At 30.3% G+C, this 18,248-nt stretch overlaps 1 protein-coding gene and 1 long non-coding RNA gene across 3 annotated transcripts; both read right to left on the bottom strand.

The window, feature by feature from the left end:
- Positions 1–769: 769 nt before the first annotated feature.
- Positions 770–2,833, bottom strand: LOC111309743 (uncharacterized). Of its 2 annotated transcripts, none has more exons than XR_016330248.1 (3): positions 1,600–2,833; positions 1,085–1,456; positions 770–989 (listed from the first exon to the last, which is right to left on the bottom strand). It is a non-coding gene; the product is annotated as an uncharacterized LOC111309743 (long non-coding RNA). The 2 variants fall into 2 exon arrangements; XR_016330249.1 differs by having other exon boundaries at positions 770–983; positions 1,600–2,832.
- A 7,535-nt stretch (positions 2,834–10,368) lies between these two features.
- LOC111309468 (LRR receptor-like serine/threonine-protein kinase EFR) lies at positions 10,369–17,931 on the bottom strand. The gene is made up of 5 exons (XM_089748170.1): positions 15,121–17,931; positions 14,583–14,977; positions 14,507–14,512; positions 13,532–13,628; positions 10,369–10,772 (listed from the first exon to the last, which is right to left on the bottom strand). Exons 1-5 carry the CDS (start codon positions 17,849–17,851, stop codon positions 10,369–10,371), a joined length of 3,633 nt encoding a protein of 1,210 aa, XP_089604296.1. The 5' UTR covers positions 17,852–17,931.
- Positions 17,932–18,248: the final 317 nt, after the last annotated feature.

Raw genomic sequence — 18,248 nt, 5'->3', positions numbered from 1 at the left:
AAAGTCACCTTTGAATGAATTTTATACACTTCAGAAATGCAATTCATAATAATAACCCCATTTACTGAAACCATCAAGGGTTAGCCCTTGGAACACGGCATCAGATCGTTTTCATATTTGACTGAAGTTATGCGGCTGGCTTTGTCCACTTAATTGGAATGGTTGGGATGCAGCCAAAAGGTTTTAAATTTTGAATGTGTTGATTATAATCTTACATAAATTGACGTGAACAAATTATATTAACATCTTTGGTGTAATCAGATTCCTTATTGCTAGTGATGAGCTAATGTCCTAAGTTCAGAAATAAAAATTGTGACAAATTGAGTTAAAAACTGAGGATTCAACCGGGAAAAAATGAATTTCATCTGTACTTTTTTAATAATGGAAAGGACATGATTTAGAGTTATCATAATTTCATGTTTGTTCAGTTTCATCGCTTTATTAAGGAAGGTTTTAGAAACATAAAACCATTTTGCGACACATTTTCAAATGCATGATTAAGAAAAGAAAGATATAACAGAAATATAAGAAAATAAGAATACAATTATTTTCAAATCCCCTTGAAGGATAATTTTTTGTCTGCGTGGTTAATGGGCCAATCCCCATGAAGGAAAGCCACTCTCGGGCAATGAATAAGACAAAAGCTTCTTAAAATTCATTTGTCTGAAAATTAAATATAGCTGAAATACCAAATAAATTTAGACATAATCTCATCCTAAATCAAATAATATTAAGCAATAAACACTAGAAAAGTATAATACTCTTGAGATATAAAATAATAGAATGCTAGACTTTTAGTTACAATAATCAGGTTCAATTCCTGACAGTCTCAAATATTAAAAAAAATTACAATTAGATGTGAAAATTTTATTCATGAAATGTAGACTCAAGATTAAGAACTTAAACTAAATCCAATATTCTTACAGATTTGATCCTTCAGTTCACAAAACAAGAGAATGGAAATAAAAGCCATCAAGCAGTACCTGCAGCTGAAGGAAATAATTAAAACTACAAAACAGGTCATAAAGGATGTAAGATTTTGACAAATATGTTTAAATTACTTCAGATAAAATAATATTAGTACCTCTTGTTCCTAATGATCGAGTAGGAAGCAGATTGTTTCTTATAAAACAAAGCTTAGCAACAACATTAGCCATGCTCATTCTCTCAGTTGGCAAATCAAAAGAACAGGCAACTCCAAATTCAAATATAGAATTCAAGCTCCAAAGAAGTATGTCATCGTTTTGGCTGCTCTCATTGAAACTTTCTTGAAGAAGAATGGGATCTGTAATCTCAGCTACTCGATTTGGCAAAGCTGTTTTAACAAAGTTATGAAGGTTCAGATTCTCTTTAAACATTTCATCAGTGGGTCTTTTCACCGTAAACATCTCCAGCCAAAGAATGCCATAGCTGTACACATCACCATATGTTGTCACATTACTTCCCAAGCCATATTCTGCAATTCATTTGTCACAAATAAGAGCAACAATTTTTACATAGGTGCAAATAGCTTTCTCAAATCAAAGCACTTAACATGTTAAACTCAATAACATATTGATGAAAAATATGCATATACAAAATATATGGTAGTCTACTTACCTGAGGAGCATAACCAATTGTTCCTCTTAACCCAAGGGAGCTTGACAGGCTTGAAGGGTTATTTTGCGTTTCTGATGCAATGAATTTTGCTAGTCCAAAATCACCAACATGGCCAACCATTACATCATCAAGTAGAACATTGCTCCGTTTGAGGTCACTTTGAACGATTGGTGTTTCGCAATGATGACGAAGAGACTCCAATGCACAACCCACATCAACTGCCACATTCAATCTCTGAAAAAAATTTAAGCTTTTGGGTCCCTCCTGTACCTCATTCATGCCTTTAGATACTCATTTTATTTTTATATATTTTTTCTTTCTTCTTTCTTTTTTTTTTTCTTTTTTCTTTTTCTTTTTCTTTTTCTTTTCTTTTTTCTTTCTTCTTTTTCTGGTACCTTTTCTGCCAGCTGTCGGCAGCCACACTGCCAGCGGCTCTAACAGCCACCAACAGTCACTCTAACAGCCACCAACAGTCACTCTAACAGCTGGCGACCACCCTAATCTTAAGCAACCAAAATCTTAAATTTTCAAGGATGTTGATCTTTTTATTTTTTGCTTTATAAATAGAGCAATGAGAAGCCGTTTGAAAAGAACCCATAAGAAAAAAAACAAAAAACCCAAAAGCCTTACAAAAAAATTCCATAAAAAAAAAATGTTGCCAGATTCCCAAAAAAAACTTTTTATAAAAAAAAAAGAAAGAGAAAGAATCAAACACCACAAAAAAAAAAAAACTAAAAACACACAATCCCTGGAACGGGATCTCACACCAAAAAAAGAGAGATACAAAAAAAAAACAAAAATCATTTTAGTCGAATCTTTCAAGTCGAATTTATGTAATTCGAGGCCTTTTCTTACAAAACTAAGTCTAGATTTGTGTTTAAGGGATTGAGAATAAGATTTTTGGCGACTTTGGATTTTTCCAATGATCGACGGATGGTGGACGACGATCGCGAGTGACAGATGGCATGGCGTAATGGCCACTGGGTTCTGATTTTTTTAAAGAGAGTGTGAAAGCGTCTGAGGGGAAAAGAGAGAAAGAGGAAGAAGAAAATTTTAAAAAATATGATTTGGCCTTTAAATAGGCTTTCAAAATAACGTCGTTTAGGCAAAAGCAAAACGATACTATTTTAAGCATGGGAAGATCCGCGCGTCAGCCTTGACCCAACTCGGGATCAGTGCAATGGACCTGCGACTTGTTCTCCCTCTGACTTCTAACCAGTCCAGACTGAACTAGACCAGTTCCAAACCGCCAAACTTACCATACTAGCCCAAACCAACGTTGATTGGTCTAGTCAGGTAAATTTTTTTTTAATTTTTTAATATTATTTTTATCATTTTAAATTTTATTATTAGTATTTATGCATGTTAAAAAATTTAAATTTGTTGAAATAAATTTTTTTGGAATAATAAAAATAAATAATGAAATATATAGTTAAAATTTTTTATAGTTTTGTTAATTTTAAAATAAATCTTATAAAATAACAATAATTAAAAAATAATAAAAATGTAAGAGAAGTAAATTTTTATCCGACGATAAGATTCAAAGGTACTCTGAGTAGTGATACCTATGAAATCTTTAGGTGAGAAATTTTTTTTTAAATACTACCAGCGTATTAGAGTATTTATAAAAAGTTTTTAATATAATAAAAATTTTTCTTTTCTTTGTTATAAAATAGATAATAAAATAATAAAGAATGAGGAAAAAAAATATTATCCGAAGATGGGATTCTAAAAGTATTCCAAGTAATGATGCTTTACGAAATCCCTAGGTAAAGAGATTTTTTTCTTTAAATATTACTAGTGTATTGAAATATTTATAAAAATCTTAAACATGATAAAATTTTCTATTTTCTTCAATAAAACAATGAAAATAATAATTCAATAAATAAGATTAATAAAATTTCTAAAGAAGAGAATAAAATGTGTGCATCAACATATTAGCATTTTGCATTACATACACAAAAATAAATCTGAGTCTCTGAGGATGAGATTCTAAGATATTTTGAGAAGCAAAATCTAAGAAATCTTTAAGTAAGAAAAAGTTTTTCTAATGTTACCAACGTACTGTAACATTTTAAGAATTATTTCAATAAAAAGATTCTAATTCATTTTTTGAATAAAAATAGAACAATAAATAATAAAAAATATTAAAAAAAGAAAAAACCAAATTTTCAATAAGAAAAATCAAGGAAATTATTTTTCAAACACCAAAAATAAGACTATCTTTATCAAAATCAATGGATAACATGTAATTAATTGGTACCATTTTAAACGAACGTTATGGGGGTGCTAATCTTTCGTCGCGCGTAACCAGACCCAGATTGTCTCATAGATCATAAAATTATCTTTTAATAAATTTTAATTTAAAGATTTTATTAAAATGATATGTTTTAATAGGTGACCAATCGTACTTGGCCAAAAAAGAATAGTGATGACTCTGTTTTTCATTTTTTTTCTCTCATTTTCAAATTCGTCAGACAGACATAAAATCGTTACGACAATGCCACTAGAAGGATGGAGCCAATCTTTCAAGCTCCCATTTTGCATGAACTCATAAACCAATGCTTTAAAATCATTCCTTTGATAATCTACCCCTAAATTGCTGTTAATACTTTGACAAGAATTTGATGCCCAATGTTTTTCAAAGCCTCACATTCAGCCATGAAACTCCTGAAAGCTGTATGACTTAGAGGATTAAGCATCTTAACAGCAATAACTACTCCACTCTCTTCAAAAATTCCTTTGTATACCGAACCAAAGCTTTAGTATGACATTGATAACTTTGAAAGTGGATTTTCCACACAAGTTGCCTTTGGCTGAAATTTTTTCTTTCTAAACCATAAAATAAGAAGAAAAGAAACTACCAAAATCACTCCAAAAATTGAAAAAAGAATAGCAATTTTCAATTTAATTCATTAAAATTTAGAAATTAATGAAAGATATGATCATATATGTTTTGGGATAAGGTTCATATGTAAGTAAAAAATCCTACATCACTAAGAAATATGAATGAGATATCTTAAATATATAAAAAAAACTCAAGAATCCAATAACTTAAGCTTTTAAGCTCAAGTGGTGTCCAATATATATGCATGGGCTCTCTGGTGTACTCTCGTAAGCTCTATGTGTGATGTATCTCTCCAACAACAGTGAAATGAATTTTTAAATATTTAAAGGGTACCTCAAAAATGTGCTTTAGTTATGGAGTTTCATAATCAATTCTAGAAAGATCTATTGATACTAACATGACAAGTGATCTTGATGGTAAAAAATTTATTTCAAGGTATTTGTTCACTTTTGCATGAGGATATTTGAGGAGCACCTCAAAAATGTACTTGAGTTATAGAGTTTCACAACTAATTCTAGAAGGGTTTATTGATACTAACATGATAGGTGATCATGATAGTAGAAAATCTACTTCATGATATTTGTTTACTTGTGCCGGAAGAGGTGCGTCTTAGCAGTCTAAGCTATAAAAGTGTATTGTCTTGTCAACTCAGAGGCTAAATATATTGCAGCAATCAAAGCAGGTAAAAAATACTTTGGTTAACATTTTTTTCTTGAATTGAGTTTGAATCAGAAATAGAATGTAATGTTTTATGATAGTCAGAGTGTTTTAAATTTGAGTAAGAATGTCATATATCATGCTAGAACAAAGCACATTGATGTTAGCTATTATTGGTTACATTTGGTGATTAAGAAACATCATATGCAATTGAAGAAAATCCATATTAATGAGAATACAACAGATATATTGACTAAGACACTTTCTAAGAAAAAGCTTGAGCTTTGCAGTAACTTGGCCGGAATGAGTTCTTTGGCCAAAATAAGTTTCAAATGAAACTGCTATAGTGATGAATCTCCTCTTAACGTAGTTGGAAAGAGAGATTGTTTAAAATCTATAAGGTCCAACCTTATTGTTTTAACCAATCAAAGGTTATAGGCCTTTTGACTTTTAATCTAGAATAAAGCCTTAAATAATAAAAGAAGGGGGCTGTGGTTTTGGCTAAAAAAAAAGTATGTAGCATCAAAATCAATAGGAAAATAAAAGCAAAAAAAAAAAAAAGTAGAGAATAGAGAGTTGGTTGAATGAAAGTGGATTCATTGTCCAATTGAGTTGAAATTTTATCAATAAGTTCATGATTCAGTGTTCTACATTTTAAACAGTGGAGATTGGGTTTGAAGCTCTCTAGGAACAAATCAATTGTGTATTTATTGAGTCACCTATTTGGTGAGATTTCTCTAATTTTATCTCTAGTTATTGATTAACTCTAGTTTTAGTTAGAAGAGAACTTTGTATATTTATTATTTGATATTAGAGATTTTTCTAGTAGTTCATAATTTTTTTTCTTTTTATTGGAAGGTTTGTCACATAAATTTTAGTGTACTTTATTTTTATTACATTATTGATCGTTCTATATTGCTATGGATTTATTGCGATATATTGCTTTTGATTGGGCAGGAGATCCTACTGATCGTCGTTCTACAACAGGCTACTATTTCTTTCTTCGTTCTTCTCTTATTTCTTGGTAAAGTAAAAAATAAACTGTGGTATCCCACTCTAGCACTTAAGTTGAGTATCGAGCTCTTGCAGATGCCACATCAAAACTTCTATGGTTACAATGGCTACTTCAAGATATAGGTGTTTTTCATTACTCTAGTACTCTTATATTTTGTGATAATCAAAGTGCCATTCAGATAGCTCATAATAATATTTTTCATGAGTGTACTAAACATATTGAAATTGATTGTCACTTCATTCGTCACCATTTGCTTACTCAAACTCTTCGACTTGTTCTGATTACTAGTGCTAATCAAAAGGCGAATATATTCACTAAATCGCATCCACTTAGTCAATTTCTTGTCCTACTTTTCAAACTCAAGTTGACGTCTACATTACCATCTTGAGTTTGTGGGGGGTGTTAATGATATTACAGTAATATTATGAAAATAATCTAGATTGATAATATTATTCTAGTAATATTTCAATAATATTCTAGATTGATTTGATATTGATTTTAAGAATATTAAATATTGATTTAGCTAATTATAAAAAATTGATTTAGTCCTTGTTTCTATTTATTGTATTTTTTATTTTATAACATTTTATCTCTATATAAATAGGTTTTAAGCCTCGTTATAATACACAAGTCATTACAATAAAGTGTTCATCATTTCCTTCTTTTTTCCATCTCCTTTATTACGTTTTGAAACTAATAAAAATACTTACTTTATCTACAATTAACTAAGCTACCACAGTTAATTGCACAAGCTTTGCACGTAAAATACCTCATGTCGCATAATTATTTTATGATTCACACAATTATTTTATTTTTAATTGATTTTCATTAATTATCTTTCTATTTAATTTAAAATTATTAAAATTTTATCCTTTTTCCTTTTGTAGCTTTTTAACTAAATTTTCTTCAACTTTTTTGAATAACAAAAATCAAAATATGAATGCATGTTCGAAAAGTAAAAGAATACTTTGAAGAAGAAGGCACTGTTGTTTTCAACAATAGGGCCCCTAATGAATCATGATACAAATTAATTGACACTCAACCCAGCCTTTTCTTTCTTCCTAACAAGGCAAGAAGCCACAGCTTATTGGGTTCTATTGGCTACAAATATGGATAGCCGAATGCTAATGTGAAAGTAATCGATCTTTGTAGTTTTTCCCCAGCAAAACTTCACCTTATTGAAACTGAAGGGGCCGGGGGCCGGGATTGAGGTTGACTGACTCTTAAGTCACTAACCTATTCATATAACATCAAATTGACCAAGACTTAGGGATCTTAAAGCATGATAATGGCAGCTGAATGAACCAGATGAATTGATTGGACGGAGCTGGCCCCATAAATGGAACATTTAGCTGGTCTTCGTTTCTTTTTTTTGTTTTATATATATATATATATATATATATATATACACACCAGTAAAAGGAAAAAGAAAAAGAAAAGTTACATAGGTTACTGTTTCTGGATAAAGTTCCTTTGATCTTTTGTTGTAAAGCATCTTCGTATTTTGTAATTGCAAACAATCAGACAAATTTTTTCCTTTTTCCATTAATTATTTTATTTCCAAAGGCCTTCCATCAAGCCGAATGAATCACAGGGTTTGAGATTAGTTTGAATTTTGAAATTGTTTGGTTTACGAAGGAGAACTATGTGCAATATTACATAGAAGGTTTGATTGGAACTCTGTTTTTTTTTTTTTTCTTTTATAATATGATCAAGATATCCCAAATTTTGTTTGTGTTTAATCTTTTGTTCGAAAGAGTTTCATTCATTAAAAAGTGAAGCTAGCTTTGTTACACTTTCCCACAACTTCCACGTTTCAATTGTATTAATTTATATGATGTATGAATACTAACAAATATATCAAAATATTTGAAAGAAAAATATATTATTAATATATTTCTTGTACTAAAAACATTAATGATTAGTTCTTAATCAATGCTAATAGTGAAATAAAAAATGACAAAAATAAATCCTGAGTGAACTAATATGAAAGATTGAGTCAGTCATCTTTTGTTGTAATCATATATTATATTAGTTTGAATATGGTTTCAAGACTGAAGACTGGACCACTTTCTTTAGGATGATATTGTGGTTTGGTAGAGGAAAAGGCCCGTCATTAAAAAGTAACAGAGATATTTCTATTTCTACAAGTGTAATTTTTATATTAAAATTAAAAATATTGTTTTGTTTTTTAAATTAATTATAAATTTAATTTTAAAATATAAATATAAAATATAAATTTTATATTGATATAAATGGATCATTATTTATAAACTAACACATGTAATATAAAATATAAAATATAAAATTTATATTGATATAAATGGATCATTATTTATAAACTAACACATGTATCTTTCAAATAAATCTAGGATTTACATGATTATTTTATTTTTTTAATTAATTTTCATTAATTATCTTCTTAATTATTTAATTTAAAATCATTAAAAATTTCAATCATAAATTAACTTTAATGTGCATTTTAGTTAAGAGGAATAAGTTTTTAAATTTAGAAAAATCAAAACTTTTAAAGGTAAACAGCAAAAGACATTATTGTAAAGAATAAGAAATGATATGAGGGTTTAAAAAATAGATAAAAATATTTTTTTATAGAAATGATGTAAGAAGATTTAAAATTATAAACTAACATAATTTTTTTTGTCTTTTATACAATCAATTTAAAAGTGAAAAGATATAAAATTTAGTTCGTAATTATTATTAAATTAATTTTAATGTGCATTAATTATTTAAAATGAAATTGTGAATTTTTTGTAAAAAAGATATTGAACTTTAATCAGATATATAAAGAACAGAAAATTATAAATGTCGAAAGTCGAACTTCAAATTTACGAAAATTCGCCACTTAAAAAAAATTGTTACTAAAAGAAGTGTGAAAAAACTATTTGGACGACATTATGTCATATATTTAATAGCAGACATATCTTGGAAAGGGCGCAATCAGCTCCATAATTTTCTCAACTGATAATGATGAGAAATTGATGTTCAGGCGACCTTGAAGTAAACGCTCGAGACAATGCTAATTGTCCCATGAAGCACGTAGCTGAATTAGTCCGTTCCTCCAGAAGGAAAGTCAAGAGTTTTGGGAAATCTGATTTAAACTCTATCAAACAATCAAAGAAATAGCGATTTCTAACAAATGCTTGACGTCAAAAATCAACTGACCCTATGTTTTCTTGAGTATCAAAAAGGGAGAGGAAAATAGACCCACAGAACAAAACCATTGACAGTCAGAGGATTAATGCGGTGGGTTCGCCCTTGGAACACAGGATCAGATCGTTACATATATATTAGACTGAAGTTATAGGGCTGGCTTTGTCCACTTAATTGGAATGGCTGGGATGCAGCCTGAAGGTTTTAAATTTTGAATGTGTTGATTATAATCTTACATAAATTGATGTGGATAAATTATATTAAGATCTTTGGTGTAATAAAATTTCTTATTGCTAGTGATAGACTGATGTCCTAAGTTTAGAAATAAAAATTGTGACAATTGGAGTTAAAAACTGAGGATCCAACGATAATTCTATGAGGAAAAAATGGATTTCATTCTCACTTTTTAAATAATGGAAAGGATATTTGACTTTAAATCATGAGTTAGTGTTATTATAAGTTCATGTTTGTCAAGTTTCATCACTTTATTAAGGAAGGTTTTAGAAATATAAAACCATTTTGTGACCCATTTTCAAATGCATGACTAAGAAAGGAAAGAAATAACTAAGGCATAAGAAAATAAGATTCAAATCCCCTTGAAGGATTTTTGTGTCTGCGTGGTTAATGGGCCATTTCCCTTGAAGGAAAGCCACTCTCGAGCAATTAATAAGGCAGAAGCTTCTTAAAATTTATTTGTCTGAGAATTGAATATAGCTGAAATATCAGATAAATTTAGACGTAATCTCATCCTAAATCAAATAATGTTAAGCAAAAAGCATATTATTCTTGAGATATAAGATAATAGAGTGTTAGACTCTTAATCAGGTTAATCAAGCTCAATTCCTAACAATCTGAAATATTAAAAAAAAAAAATACAACTACATGTGAAAATTTTATTCATGAAATGTAGACACAAGATTAAAAACTTAAACTAAATCCAATATTCTTACAGATTTGATCCTTCAGTTCACAAAACAAGAGAATGTGAAGAAAAGCCATCAAGCAGTACCTGCAGCTGAAGGAAATAATTAAACCTTCAAAACAGGTCATAAAGGATGTAAGATTTTGATAAAAATGTTTAAATTACTTCAGATAAAATAATATCAGTACTTCTTGTTCTTAATGATCGAGTTGGAAGCAGATTGTCTCTTATAAAACAAAGCTTAGCAACAACATTAGCCATGTTCATTCGTTCAATTGACAATTCAAAAGAACAGGCAACTCCAATTTCAAATGTAGAATTCAAGCTCCAAAGAAGTCTGTTTTTGTTTTGGCTGCTCTCGTTGAAACTTTCTTGAAGAAGAATGGGATCTGTAATCTCAGCTACTCGATCTGGCAAAGCTGTTTTAACAAAGTTATGAAGGTTCTGATTCTCTTTAAACATTTCATCAGTGGGTCTTTTCCCTGTAAACATCTCTAGCAAAAGAATGCCATAGCTGTCCACATCACCATATGTTGTCACATTACTTCCCAAGCCATATTCTGCAATTCATTTGTCACAAATAAGAGCAACAATTTCTTGTGTGCGTGTGTCTATATATATACATAATTCTCTCATTTTTCTTGTAATGAGATCTTTTTTAGCATAAAGTAAAACTAAAATATTCATTTTGTTCATTCATTTAAAGATAAACCAAGTAAATAAGATTATACTTAAGTAATTGTGTAGAGAATGGGGAAGGAGAGTATGTCCACGTGGCATCTCATCTTGTCTCCATTCTTTTTTTTATTTTTCTATTTTATTTTGTATTTTAATTTTTTATTAAATAAATTTTATAAAAAATCAATTGAGGTAAGGATTATCAAATAATCCATATTCGATTGGTTTTTATTCGCAATGATCTAATATAATGCTTAAAAAAATAGAGATCAAATTGAGATTTAAAAAAAAAAAAATACGATCAGGTTGGAAATGATTTTAATGTGTTTTACTCTATCTCGGATGTCCACATGGCACCTCCTTTCTTTTTTGTTTATTTTTTTAAGTTTTTGTTTTTTTTATTTTTTTTCTTTGTTTTTTAAATTTTTTAATTTTTTTATTGGATAAATTTCATAATAAAAAATTTAATTAAGATAAAGATAATAAAATAACTAATATATGGTGGGTTTTCATTCATCTCAATCCATTGGATGTGCTTTCTTTTAATTCAAGATAATTTGGGTTGATTTTTTTTTTAAATGTATGGCTCTTAAGAAAGGAATTGACTTGTCTATTCCAACCGGGGAGAACAGGCCAGACAGGTGGATTCTGAAATAGCGAAGGCTTGGTTAGATCAAGCCGCTAAGTATTAGAAACAGTCTATAGCACTTACTCCGAACTCCTGATAATTATGTTGAAGTACATAATTAGTTAAAGATCACAATGGGAATTCAATAAAAGTAAGGTTTTAAGTGTTATATCTTGGCATTGATATATATAAAATATATATTTATTATTTATATAATTTTATATTAAATATATATTTTGGTAAAAAAATTTATTTAATACTTTAATTTAATAAATTTATATATTATCCTATTTAGCTTTTTTGTCATTTTCTTTGTTTTTAAAAATTTGTTTTTGTAAAAAAAAATCAATAAATGTAAGAATGACAAAACAACATATATTTTTAATGGGTTTTGATTCGTCATAATACAATTAATGCAATTTTTTATAAAAAGAATTAGGTTAAGTTTTATTTTTTTTAATAATTTGGATCAAGGTGGTATTGGGTTTGGGATGCTCTACCTAACTATCCTAAGATATATAAAAGAATATATTTAATTATTATTTTATTTATGTTTATATATATTAATAAAAATATTATTTAATATATTTATTTAATTAAAAAAACTACATTATATATAATTAAATTATAATTTATATTAAAAATAAATACATTTATATATATCTATATGTTGTCATTCATTAAAATTTGATATAAAAATTTTATTTGTCTTATTTTTAAAACATAATTTTAAAAAATAATACCTCAACGAAATGCAGATCTAATGAACTATAAATATTATAGAGTTTTTATAGATACCCAATGAAGTAAACGCTGGAGACAATGCTGATTGTCCCATGAAGCAAGTTGTTGAAGTATTTCATTCCTCTAGAATAAAATTCAACAAAAATTTGGCAAATCTGATTTAAAATTCCTTTTGTCAATCAACGAAGGATGGAACCATACATGACAACAAAACCATTGAACCAAAGAAAAAACGAAGCTAGCTTTGTTACACTTTTCCACAACTTCCATGTTTCAATTGTATTAATTTATATGATGTATGAATAGCAACAAATATATCCAAATATTTGAAAGAAAAATATATTAATTATATATTTCTTGTATTAAAAACATTAGTGATTAATTCTTAATCAATGTATAGTGAAATAAAAAATGACAAAAATAAAATCCTGAGATGAAAGATTGAGTCAGTCATCTTTTGTTGTAATCACACATTATATCAGTTTGAATACGGTTTTAAGACTAAAAACTTGACCACTTTCTTTAGGACGAGATTGTGGTTTGGTAGAGGGAAATGCTCGTGATTAAAAAGTAATAGAGATATTTCTCTTTATATCAGTGTAATTTTATACTAAAATTAAAAATATTATTTTGATTCAAATTGATTAAGAATTTAATTTTGATATAAAAATAAAAATATATAAAATTTATATTGATGTAAATGGATGATTACTTATAAACTAACACATGTATCTTTCAAATAAATCTAGGATTTACATTATTATTTTATTTTTAATTATTTTTCATTAATTATCTTCTTAATTATTTAATTTAAAATCATTAAAAATTCCAATCATAAATTAATTTAATGTGCATTCCAATTAGAAAAAATAAATTTCTAAATTTGGAAGAGATCAAAATTTTTAAAAATAAATCATAAAAGACGTGAATAAAATAATAAAAAATTATATGAAGATTAAGAAACTAAATAAAAAATTTATTTTTAATAAAAATGAGAGACCCAAAAGGAGTCAAAATTACAAACTAATGTGATTCTTATTTTTTAGTCTTTTATATAATCGATCCTAAAATTATAGGGTAGAAAGCTTAATTTGTTATTGTTATTGTTAAATTAATTTTAATATGCATTGATTACTTCAAATGAAATTGAGAATTTTTTTTGTACAAAAGAGATTAAACTTTGTTCGAATATATAAAGGAAAGAGAATTACAAATAAGGAAGATCCAACTTCAAATTTACGAAAGTTCATCACTTAAAAAAAGTGCTACCAAAAACAAGAGTGAAGAAGCCATTTGGACGGCATTGTGTCATATATTCAATGGCAGACATCTGTTGACAGTGATGAGAAATGACGTAAAGGCGACCCTGAAGTAAACGCTAGAGACAATGCTTATTGTCCCATGAAGCACCAAAAGGTTTTAAATTTTGAATGTGCTGATTATAATCTTACATAAATTAACGTGAATAAATTATATTAAGATCTTTGGTGTAATAAGATTCTTTATTGCTAGTGATAGACTGATGTCCTAAGTTTACAAACAAAAATTGTGACAAATTGAGTTAAAAACTGAGGATCCAACGATAATTCTATCAGGAAAAAATAGATTTCATCCTAACTTTACAAATAATGGAAAGGATATTTGACTTTAAATCATGAGTTAGTGTTATCATAAGTTCATATTTGTCCAATTTCATCACTTTATTAAAGAAGGTTTTAGAAATATAAAACCGTTTTGCGACCCATTTTCAAATGCACGACTAAGAAATGAAATAAATAACAGTGGTATAAGAAAATAACACTACAATTATTTTCAAATCCCCTAGAAAGATTTTTGTTTCTGCGTGGTCAACGGGCCAATCCCCTTCATGGAAAGCCACTCTAGAACAATGACTAAGGCAGTAGCTTCTTAAAATTCATTTGTCTGAGAATTAAATATAGCTGAAATACAGGGTAAATTTAGACATAATCTCATCCTAAATCAAAGAATGTCAAGCAATAAGCACTAGAAAAGTATATTATTCTTGATATATAAAATAAAAGAGTGCTAGACTCTTAGTTACAGTAATCACATTCGGTTTCTGACAGTCTCAAATATTAAAATAAAAATTACAACTAAATGTAAAAATTTTATTCATGAAATGTAGACACCAGATTAAAAACTTAAACTAAATCCAATATTCTTACAGATTTGATCCTTCAGTTCACCAAACAGAAGAATGGAAGAAAAGCCATCAAGCAGTACCTGCAGCTGAAGGAAATATTAAACCATCAAATAGGTCATAAAGGAAGTAAGGTTTTGACAAAAATGTTTAAATTACTTCAGATAAAATAATATTAGTACCTCTTCTTCTTAATGATCGAGTTGGAAGCAGATTGTCTCTTATAAAACAAAGCTTAGCAACAACATTAGCCATGTTCATTTGTTCAGTTGGCAATTCAAAAGAACAGGCAACTCCAATTTCGAATATAGAATTCATGCTCCAAAGAAGTCTGTTATCGTTTTGGCTGCTCTCATTGAAACTTTCTTGAAGAAGAATGGGATCTGTAATCTCAGCTACTCGATCTGGCAAAGCTGTTTTAACAAAGTTATGGAGGTTCAGATTCTCTGTAAACATTTCACCGGTGGGTCTTTTCCCTGTAAACATCTCCAGCAAAAGAATGCCATAGCTGTACACATCACCATATGTTGTCACATCACTTCCCAAGCCATATTCTGCAATTCATTAGCCACACATAAAAGCAACAATTTTTACACAAGTGCAAATAGCTTTCTCAAATCAAAGCTCTTAACATGTTAAACTCAATAACATATTGATGAAAACTATGCATATACAAAATATATGGTAGTCTACTTACCTGGAGGAGCGTAACCAACTGTTCCTCTTAACCCAAGGGAGCTTGACAGGCTTGAAGTGTTATTTTGCGTGTCTGATGCAATGAATTTTGCTAGTCCAAAATCACCAACATGGCCAACCATTTCATCATCAAGTAGAACATTGCTTGGTTTGAGGTCACAGTGAACGATAGGTGTTTCGCAATGATGATGAAGATACTCCAATGCACAACCAACATCAACTGCCACATTCAATCTCTGAAAAAATTTTAAGCTTTTTGGTGCCTCCTGTACCTCATTCATCCCAACAGAAGGATGGAGCCAATCTTCCAAGCTCCCATTTTGCATGAACTCATAAACCAATGCTTTAAAATCATTCCCTTGATAATCGGCCCCTGAAATTGCTGTTAATACTTTGACAAGATTGCGATGCCTGATGTTCTTCAAAGCCTCACATTCAGCCATGAAACTCCTGGAAGCTCCATGACTTAGAAGATTAAGCACCTTAACGGCAATAACTACTCCACTCTCTTCCAAAATTCCTTTGTATACCGAACCAAAGCTACCAAAACCAACCAAAGTTGCCGGCGATAATCCACCAGTTGCCTTTAAAATGCTTTGGTATGACATTGATAACATTGAAAGTGGATTTTCTGCACAAGTTGCCTTTGGCTGCTCTCTTTTCCTTCTAAACCACAAAATAAAGGGACAAGAGACTACCAAAATCACTCCAAAAATTGAAAAAAGAATCGCAAATTTCAATTTTAGAGTATCGGTTGATCTCTTGATGGATGTTTTGGAGTTACATCTGGGCAACCGTAACTCAGGGGTGCCTCCACAAAGCTTACTGTTTCCCTCAACGAATATAGCACTTGCATTCTTAAAGACTCCTTTAATTGGTATCATACCCTCAAAATTATTGAAAGAAATATTTAAATATAGTAATGACCCAAAGCTCACAAGAAATTTTGGAATTTCACCCGACAGATTATTGCTAGATATATCTAATTCTATAAGACCTTTCAATGAACTCAAAGATGAAGGAATGGGCCCTTGGAACATATTGCCATCCAAGAACAGTCTCTCCAGTTTTACACAGCTACCAAGATTTGTTGGAAGCACACCTGATAAGCTATTTTGAGAAACACGCAATTCACCTAGATTTTTCAGATTTTCTACTTCAACAGGAAGCACACCAGTTAAATAGTTTGAAGACAAATCTAGGGTAAGGGACAAGGATGAGAGACCAATTACTTCAGGGGGTATGGAACCACTAAGGTTGTTATTATAAAGGTATAATTCAATCAAATTCTCACACTTACCTAGACTTGAAGGAATGTTGCCCTGAAGATTGTTACCACTCAGAGCAAGTTTTGTTAACATTGTCAAGTTTCCAAAAGAAGGGGGAAGAACCCCCGAGAGTGAATTTCGAGATGCATAAAATACCCCTAGCTTTTGAAGCCTCCCGATGCCAGGGGGAATAGAACCTGATAATTGATTTTCTGATGCCGCTAGTAGCTCCAAGTTGATGAGATTTCCAATCCCAGCTGGAATTCTTCCCAATAGTTTATTCAGTTGCACGTTTAAAGATAGCAGATTGTGAGATAAATTGCTTACGCACTCTGGTAATTCCCCTCCAAAGTTGTTTTCGTTTATCCATAGCAGCTCTAGTCTGGAAGCATTGGTTAAAGTGCAGAGAAAGTTCAGATCAGTTGCTATCGTACTTCCAAGAAGGTTGTTACTGATTACAATTCGTGATAGTTTATCGAGCTTTTCAAATGAAGGCAAGTTTCCACTAAGTTTGTTTTCCGCAACAAAAAGCTGTACGAGGTTTGAGGCATTGGATATTGAAACAGGGAATGGTCCAACCAGTTGATTAAATGCGACAGAAAGGATTTCAATATGTGGCATACTGATTCCCAAGTCCGATGGAAGACTACCTTGTATCCGGTTTAAGTTCATATGAAGAACTCTAATACTAGAGAGATTGAAAATTGAGGCAGGGATAACCCCAGAAATTCTATTATCCGCCGCAAAGAAAACTTCAAGTTTTGTCAGTTTGCCAAGAGCTTCAGGTATAACACCGCTCAATATATTTCCACCCAGATTCATGTACACCAGAGAGGATAAGTTCCCCATGGAAGTCGGGATACTCCCTCTTAAATTATTTCTTTTAAAACTAAACCATGTTAGTTTTGACAACTTACTAAGCGCACCTGGTATTTCTCCAGTTAGCAGGTTGCCTCGAAAATTAACTGATGCAAGCCGAGAACATCTAGACAAATTGGAAGGAATTTCACCACTTAGGGTGTTGTTTTGCAGTATTAATTCACGCAATCTTTGCAAACGGCCAATTTCTTGAGGAATTGCTTGGTTGAAACTGTTATTTTCAAGGTTTAACAGCCTAAGAAAGCTCAAATTTCCAATAAATGGTGATATAGAACCCACGAGCTTTAGGGATCCCAAGTCCAACATGGTGACTCTCTGATGTCTGCGACCGCATGCAACACCATACCACTGGCAGAAGTGGTTACTATTGTTCCACGAGCGCATAACCCCGAAATGATCATCAATTATCTTGGCCTTGAACTCGAATAAAGCTCGTCGATCTGTCTCATTTCCGTTAACCACAGGGATTGCTGAACCAAGCAACTTAGGACCTTGCAGGTTAAAGAATGCTAGGAGAATAAAGGCAAGGTAAACAAAGAAAAGAGAGCTAGAAAGTTCCAAATGCTTGCTTGATTGCTTCATCATCAAGCCAGAAAAGTTCTGAACTGAGATTAGTTTGTACTTGATTTGAGAGTGCTTGGTTCATCAACAAGAACAAAGTGCAATGTAGGAATTTTGCGACTCTGGTTTTATCTCCTGTCAACAATGAAGTGTTGCACCCGCTAACCATTTGACTTGGTAAGTCATGTGTGATAAGATAACAGCTGATAACACCAAAGATTTTTCCTAAGATCTCTCCACAATCTTTGCAAGACTTTCAGCAGCATTTCATGAGATCATCACACAAATTAGAAGAATAATTATTCACCAAATATAGCCCCCACAATCACTTTCTGTTTGTATTTATTCTCAGCAATTCTTGATGTATAAATATACAGTGTACAGGATGAATAACACAGCCATTTTCATAAACTTTGTCATA

Source organism: Durio zibethinus, chromosome 19, assembly GCF_047325235.1.
Source record: "Durio zibethinus cultivar Kanyao isolate XHJ-2024 chromosome 19, ASM4732523v1, whole genome shotgun sequence".
Lineage (NCBI taxonomy): Eukaryota > Viridiplantae > Streptophyta > Magnoliopsida > Malvales > Malvaceae > Durio > Durio zibethinus.
This window is presented reverse-complemented; position numbering and strand designations above follow the sequence as displayed.